We start from the raw sequence: 8,344 nt of genomic DNA, 5'->3' as shown, positions 1-8,344 counted from the left end.
CATCAAAAGGCCAGTTGTTTATTGCTCTCTGAGGGAGGCACTCTTGAATTTTATCATTGCCACTGGTTCTATTTCCTCATTAGTAATGTGTTCTTAGAAACTCCACCACTGGATTAGGAGTTTTGGCACAGAATGCTAGAATGATGGTATTTCAGAGTCCATCAAGAACGGTCACAGAGAAACAACAGACACAAGCGTGTAAAACATATTCGGGAAGAGGATGGAGTGAAGGTGAAACAGATGGAGAGAAACAGAGACAGAAAGAGAGAATGAAAAGGAAGAGCCATAAAGGGATCAAATGAAGTGAATAGAGTACAAGAGAGGAGATAAAGAAAAACAAGTAAGTGAAAGAACTGCACGATACAGGCACTGGTTGTTGGATGCATAGGGCTCGATTTTGAAAGGGCGGTGGGATGGTAGCAGGGGGAGGTCAATGGGTTCGCGGGTAACCTGACTATGAAAATCTTATCATTTCCCATGTGATCGCAAGTTAATTAATGGCCCTTTACGTGGCTTACGGGCTTGCTGTCCGGAATCTGTGCAGTGGGCGGACTGCGCACGCACATGACAGGCTTTCAGACAGGCTCTATTTAAAGGGCCATTGCTCCAATGGCTTTTTCTGTAGCAAACAACAAGAACGCACAATACGGAGCAGCACACTGGAAAGGCTTTTCCAAGGTTCAATGATGTCTCTCCGAAGCAGCAATTGGACGGGGTGAGGAGGAGGAGGGAAGTGTTTTGCCCCATGGACAGGAGGAAGCGCCCTGCCTCTGCCACCAAGAAGGCCTGGCTCAAGGTGGCAGACGAGGTCACCAGCAGCAACAACATATCCCACATCCGGATCCAGTGCAGGAGGCCTTTCAATGACCTAACTAGGTCAGCAAAAGTGAGTAAACTTACTGATTCTCCTACATTCCGTGTCACACATCACTCCCCCAACCCCCACACACCTCACACCATTCTGCACTGCCAAGACTACTCCATCACATCACTCCTCACACCCACTTAAGGCTCATCCTCAACTTACCTTCACTTCCTGAGCACTTCCTCACCTCCCCATTTGTGACCCCACCACTACCACTCACCCCAATCCTGATCCAATGTGATGTCTCTGTTTGATACTCACCCTCTGATGCACCTCTTTCATGGTCGGCCTCACTCAAAGCAATGCATTCATTGGCCGACCACTTCATCATCACTCACTCACACATCTGTACTTTCGCCCCTTGTAGGAGAAGAGAGTGCAAAATGCACGGGAGAGGGCGAGGACTGGAGGGGGGCCACAACAAATAGTGATCCTCGCAGAGGGGGAGCAGATGGCCCTGGAGATCAGCCGCACCCTAGAGTGCCTGTCCGTCGGGGATGCCGAGACTGGCACCCCACAAACATCTGGTGACACAACTTGAACATTCATCACACACAACATGAATTGTTGTTAACACGCCTTGCCATGTTGAGCACCTCAGTATGCTCATCGCAACATGACACATCTATGATGAAGCTTAATATTGTCTTCTTTTCTCTTCAGGCCGTTCAAGACTGCAGTGACGGGAGCGGGTGATTCCTTAGAGGAGCTCCAGGCCTCTGAAGGCGTACCTTCACATCTTAGCGAGCCATCCACCAGCGCAGATAATCATACCTAGTCGGGTCCTGGTAGTCAGTTAGTTAGGTTGGCACCTGGTGAGTCACCACACACAAGTGAGCACGAGCAGACATTGGTGGCAGGGGCAGCTGAGGAGAGTCCTCGTCAGTGGGCGCACTCCTCTCCAGGCTCTGCTCAGCTGGATGCAGTCTTTGGCGGAGCCCTCATGGGCTCCAAAACCCAGAGGGCATCCGCCGAAATCATCTAAGCAGTCAGGGTATGAACATGAGCAACCTGCCACTACCTCTGCTGCAGCCACTCGGGATGCACCACGTGGAAGTAGTAGGAAGAGAAAGGCTAAGGATTTGTGATCATGAGGGGTATGCACAAGGGTGTCTGACAGACTGTCATGTTTTTCATTTATATTTGTTTTTTGTTATATTCACATTAAATGTTATCATTCTCACCACTACTGCCACGTCTTGCCCATTCTTGACTGCCTTTTGTGATAATGCCCTTTCATGAGCTTCGCTATGAACGGCGACACTTGATGCCACCCATTGGGTCACTTTACAGTGGGTGTGTGTGTCGTTGTAGGACTACAGGTGCGTGTGTTGTGCAGGGAGAAGCGGGGAGGGGGCTGGTGTTGACGCTGGTCTTTCCAGGTGGTGTGAGGACTGGACTCCTCAGACTTTCTGATGTTAGGAGAACCGTTCACATATCAGTGACTCCCTAGCCTCACAAGCTGCCAGGTGAGCCGCTGCTCTGCCCATGGGTTCATCGTCCTCCTCCTCCTCCCCCTCCTCCTCCTCAATGTGGATGGCAGATGTGGATGGAGCCTCCTCAAGCGGCATCACTCTCTGTTGTGCCACACACGACTATAATGCGTGCCATTCTATCTGGTGCGTATTGAAGCTATCCCCCAGAACGATCGAGGCACCTAAATCGCATCTTAAGCAGCTCTATCGCATGTTCAATTACAGACCTGGTGGCGATGTGGCCGTCATTGTATTGACACTGTTGCTTGGTGATGGGGTCCCTCGGAGGTGTCATCAGCCACCTCTGCAGGGGGCATCCCTTGTCCCCGAGGAGCTATCCCTTAAGGCTGTTCAGTGTGTGGAAGAGGCCCGGGATGTTGGATTCCCTCAGAATGAAGGAATTGTGGCAACTGTCAGGAAATCTGGCGTACACGTGAAGGAATCTTCTGCGGTGGTCACGAACGAGCTGAGTCTTGATGGAGTGAAACCCCTTTCTGTTGATGAACAGTCTTGCAGAGGCGCTCGAATTGCCAAATGGGTGCAGTCGATTGCACCCTGTACCATGGGAAGCCAGCCACAAAGTGGAATCCCACTGCCCTCTCCGTCCGACTGAGGTCGTCCACGGGGAAGTTGATGTACTGCAAGGCTCTGCGAAACAAGCTGTTGGTGACCTGCCTTGTGCACTTGTGTGCAGACGATGTTTCCGGTGGCACCCTGGAATGATCTGGAGCCGAAAAAGTTGAGGGCAGCGGTCACTTTAACAGTGACGGGTAATGAGATGCCACCAGGCCCAGCCGGGAACAGCTCGGCATGAAGGAGGCTGCAGATGTCTGCGACCACCTGCCGACTCACTCTGATCCGCTGTATCCACTGATCCTCAGAGAGGTCCAGGAATCTGAGCCTCGGTCTGTAGACCCTGTGACGAGGGTAGTGCCTCCTGCGATGGCACTCTCTGTTGTTGCCCTCTGTGCTCTTGTGCAGGTGCCTGTGGCACAGCACTGTGTTGTGGAGTTCCAAGTGGCGGAACTGCACGCCGTGCCTGGCGAGGATGGTGATGTTGCTCATCCTTGGATGTAGTGATGAATGCAGCCATGGCACCGCCCCCACCCCACCCCATCCTGATGATGTCAGTTTGAGGGGGTCCAAAAAGTTGGTAAATATGTGTAAATAGAAGAATTCTGAGCGTAAACCAAGAATTTTCAGTCTAAACAAAAAGATCTCCCAGCCAAAAGTTTGTTTGAGACACCTAAGTGTCCTGCTGCAATAACTTACCTTTTATCCCCATCTGTCAAACAGGCATTTAAATGTCTAACTGGATGCTGCCTGAAACACGTATCCTTGTACATGGAGTGTTTCCCACAGCACAGGAAACATGCTGAGGTTGAATTAAAATCTCAATCTCCACAAAATTAACGAGTTAAACAACCTCAACGATGTCAAGAAATGGTTTAAGTATCGTCCCGCCAGTTTTAATTGCTGGATTTGTGAAGCGTGCATCTGTGGCAACTCCGGAAGTCAGCGGGTTGGAGCTGGCTTCCGAACCCGCTCGGGATTTTCGTCGTTTTCACTGCCCCCAACGCACCCGCAATTTGATTTTAAAATTGAGCCCATTGCGCTTGAATATGGGTTAGTACCTGCAGTTCCCATATGATGAGTGACAGATCCCAGACATGACATCAGAAGAAGTGCACAAGTGGAGTGTAGAGACTTTCAGAGAGAGAGGGAGAGGATATTGTCAGCAGAGTCTTTGCACAGCACGGTCATTGGCCCCTAAATATCCTTTATGTCACCTTATCATTTTAGCAGAAAGGATTTGCAAACTCTAGTATGAATATACATTCAGGGTCACTGGTTATACATTTCATTCACTTTTACTTTACTGTCAGAATTTCATGATGTTTCAAAAAGAATGGTCAATTATAGGTGAAGCATTACTGTGACATAGAAGATAGGAGCCTGCTCCATCATCAATATGATCATGGCTGATCCTCTATCTCAATACCATATTCCCACTCTCTCCCCATACTCCTTGATGCCTTTTGTGTCTATTTTCTGAATTTGGTTACAGATTGTAAATCAGGGATGTCCAAACTACAGCCCTTGGGCCACATGTGGTTCCTGAGGCCTACAATCTGGCCTTTGAGGCTGTCCTACTGGTGCCTCTATTTCTGCTGATTGCTCCTGTTTGAATGTTCTGTGCCGGGAGGTTTGGAAAAGCTGTTTCTCCCGCTGTTGCCAGATTAGCCACAACGCCAAGCTCTGTCACTATCAGCAAGGTGAGATATATGCAAATCACTGGGAACATGGATTTAATATTCCCAGATGGCCAAAAGGTCCATGGTGCATATCTATGCCACACATGAAGACCTAAAGTTTAATCACCTCTACTGTAAAGGCTCATCACTCAAATGGTACTTTATTCACTAATGTGGAATATTTTAATTCTGGCTTGTGCATTAATGTTTGATATGGCAACACTTGGATTATCTTCAGAGGACAAATTGCTGCTGTTCAGCAAAATGTTTCCCAAGATCAACATGCTCAAAATCATACGGTTGTCAGTTAGTGTTTAAATTACAGGTAATTGTTTGTAAATATCCTATAATTATGGTATCTACAACAGAACCAGCAAATAACAATCAAATGAGGCTAGGACTCAATAAAACTTAATTTATTGATTAATTGCGGTTTGATTTAACCACTTCTTTGAAGGAATCAAGTCAGAACAGTGGAATTTTAGAAATGCATCATACGACGGAAGGAACCAACAGATGGACAACTGCCGCCCCAGTCACCAAACCGCTTGTATTCACCGGGTCTCATGAAGTACTGCCTTCCCATGTAGTTGGGATGTTCATAGAAGGTCCAGTAACCGTCCATCACATGGCAGGAGTGAATGTCACGGTAGCGGAAACGATCGTAGACAGATGGACAGTCATCCATGAATTCCATCATCTGTCCTCCAAAGTCAGGCCTCTCGTAAATCTTCATTCTGTAGGAGTTACTGCTGGACTGGAATGGCAAGAGAATCATGTCAGTAAATATCAGAAGCAAAAAATAGACAAAAGCCTCATCACAGTTATAAAAATGGTCAGAAGTTTACAGGTAATTTATCTTTATAGTTTTTAGTTTGTTTTCAACTACTAATCGATGCAAAATATGCTCATGTGGGAAGGATTATGGGATATCTTGTTTATTTACTTTTGGTAAAGTAGTTCTAATTAGTTATCAGTGGTGAATTCATGAATGATTATTGAAATCATCTTCTTGATGAGAAACATGGTGAATATTTCTTCGCTGGGGAGAAGAGTTAAATTGACAGAAATATCTCAGCCTGTACAATATTTTAATGACTACAACAACAACAACTTGCATTTATATAGTACCTTTAATGTAGTAAAACGTCCCAAGGTGCTTCACAGGAGCGTTATTAAACAAAATTTGACACCAAACTACATAAATAGATATAAGGACAGGTGACCAAAAGCTTTGTCAAAGAGGTAGGTTTTAAGGAGTGACTTAAAGGAGGGGAGAGAGGTAGAGAGGCAGAGAGGTTTAAAGAGGGAATTCCAGAGCTTAGGGCTTAGGCAGCTGAAGGCACGACCGCCAATGGTGGAGTGATTAAAATCGTGCAGGCGCATGAGGCAAGAATTGGAGGAACGCAGAGATCTCGGAGGGCTCTAGGGCTGGAGAAGGTTACAGAGATAGGGAGAGGCGAGGCCAAGGAGGGATTTGAAAACAAGGATGAGAATTGTAAAATCGAGACATTTCCGGACCAGGAGCCAATGTAAGTCAGCGAGCACAGGGTTGATGGAAGAACGGGACTTGGTGCGAGTTAGGATATGGGCAGCAGAGTTTTGGAGGGTGGAAGATGGGATGCCAGCCAAGAGAGCATTGGAAAAGTCGAGTCTAGAGGTAACAAAGGCATAGTCGAGGGTTTCAGCAGCAGATGAGCTGAGGCAGGGGTGAAGACGGGCGAGGTTATAGAGGTGGAAGTAGACGGTCTTGGTGATGGAGTGGATATGTAGTCGGAAGCTCATCTCAGGATCACATAGGACGCCATGGTTGTGAATCCTCAGGTTCAGCCTCAGACAGTGGCCAGGGAGAGGGATGGAGTTGGTGGCTAGGGAACAGAGTTTGCGGAGGGGACCAAAGACAATGACTTTGGTCTCCCCAATATTTAGTTTGAGGAAATTTTTGCTCCTTCAGTACTAGATGTCAGACAAGCAGTGTGACAAACTAGAGACAGTGGAGGGGTCAAGAGAGGTGGTGGTGAGGTAGAGCTGGTTGTCGTCAACGTACATGTGGACTCTGACCTGTTTTCGGATGATGTCGCCAAGGGGCAGCATGTAGATGAGAAATAGGAGGGGGCCAAGGATAGATCCTGGGCTGACTCCAGAGATAACAGTGCAGGAGTGGGAAGAGAAGCCATTCTCTGGCTATGACTGGATAGATAAGAATGGAACCAGGAGAGCCCAGTCCCGCCCAGCTAGATGACGGAGCAGAGGCAATGGAGGAGGATGGTGGGTCACCCGCATCAAAGCTGCAGACAGATAGAGAAGGAGGAGGAGGGATAGTTTACCAGGATCGCAGTCACAGAGGATGTCATTTGTAACTTTGATAAGGGACGTTTCAGTACTGTGGCAGGAGCGGAAACCTGATTGAAGGGATTCAAACAAGGAATGTTTGGTTGCAGGAAACAAGGTTGCAGGAAAGATGGGGATGGATTTGGGAGATAACAACACGTTCAAGGACTTTGGACAAGAAAGGGAGGTTGGAAATGGGGCGATAGTTTGCAAGGACAGAGGGGTCAAGGATGGGTTTTTTGAGGAGGGGGTGATGACGGCAGATTTGAAGGGGAGGGGGACAGTACCTGAGGAGAGGGAACCGTTAACAATATCAGCTAACATGGGGGCCAGGAAGGAAAGTTGGGTGGTCAGCAGTTTGGTGGGAATAGGGTCGGGGGAGCAGGAGGTGGCTCTCGTGGTCAAAATGAGCTTGGAGAGGGCATGAAGGGAGATAGGAGAGAAACTAGAGAAAGATGTGGGTTCATGGCTAGGGCGGGGCAACTTTAGGGGAAGTTTGGCTTGGTGGGCTAGGGGAATGGAGGGAAGTGGCAGAGGCAGCTGAATGGATGGTCTCAATCTTAGTGACAAAGAAGTCTATGTTAAATGATAATTGTTAACCACCCATTGTGTTCAATGAAAAGTCGACCGCTGCAGTATTAGAAGTTGAAGTATTTAATAGTTGCATCAATGTTAGAAAGTACAATGAAATCTAATTAAATAAAATAAGTATAATGCTTACATATGGATATGTGCGACATGACCTGATGTTGTCATTGAATCCCATCCAGCGCTGGTAGTCAGGATATTCTCCTCTGCTCAGAACATACTGATATCCCATGTAATTGGGTCTCTCATACACCACCCACCAGTCACTCTCAACACGGATGGAGTTACAGCGGCTGAAGTAAGAGGACAGGTCAGCATAGTCAGTACTGCACTCGTGGTGCCGACCCTGGAAGTTCCTGTCCTCGTAAAAGGTGATCTAGAGAAAAATAATTACTTTAGGTAACATTTCTGCAAAGCAGTAATAAAATAACATCATAATATTGTACAGTAAAAAGTTCTCACCTTTCCCATTTTGCTCTGAGTGTTTCAGTGACTGTGACGAGGGCCAGTGGAGCTGGGCTATTTACACATCCCTCTGAAAGAGCAAAGTCGCAAAACACATTGTTAGTGAAATCACTGTAGACCCTATGTAAGCAAAATTGTCTCTGACACCATCCATCTTTTGTTGCAAATGTCTAAGTTCATTGCTTTTCCACACTGCATTTTTGGTATCTCTGTATTGCCAAACATTCTAATTGCAGTGAGTGGAAGGATCCGCTACGTGTACAGCAACTAAATGGGTAGAGTATTTTTAAACAATTGGTCTGAAGCTCATAACCTTAAAAATAAAATCATATTTTATTGCATGAGATCAAATGCAATTATTTCAT

General features: G+C 47.0%; 1 protein-coding gene across 1 annotated transcript; it reads right to left on the bottom strand.

Annotated features, from left to right (window-relative positions):
* Positions 1-5,076: 5,076 nt before the first annotated feature.
* LOC137323849 (gamma-crystallin S-1-like) lies at positions 5,077-7,985 on the bottom strand. Its single transcript, XM_067987856.1, has 3 exons — positions 7,977-7,985; positions 7,648-7,890; positions 5,077-5,352 (listed from the first exon to the last, which is right to left on the bottom strand). Exons 1-3 carry the CDS (start codon positions 7,983-7,985, stop codon positions 5,077-5,079), a joined length of 528 nt encoding a protein of 175 aa, XP_067843957.1.
* Between the last annotated feature and the right edge of the window lie 359 nt (positions 7,986-8,344).

The sequence above is a fragment of the Heptranchias perlo genome, chromosome 7, assembly GCF_035084215.1.
Source record: "Heptranchias perlo isolate sHepPer1 chromosome 7, sHepPer1.hap1, whole genome shotgun sequence".
Taxonomy (NCBI): Eukaryota; Metazoa; Chordata; class Chondrichthyes; order Hexanchiformes; family Hexanchidae; genus Heptranchias; species Heptranchias perlo.
The sequence above is the reverse complement of the archived record's forward strand: the minus strand, read 5'-3'. Positions and strand labels throughout refer to the sequence as shown.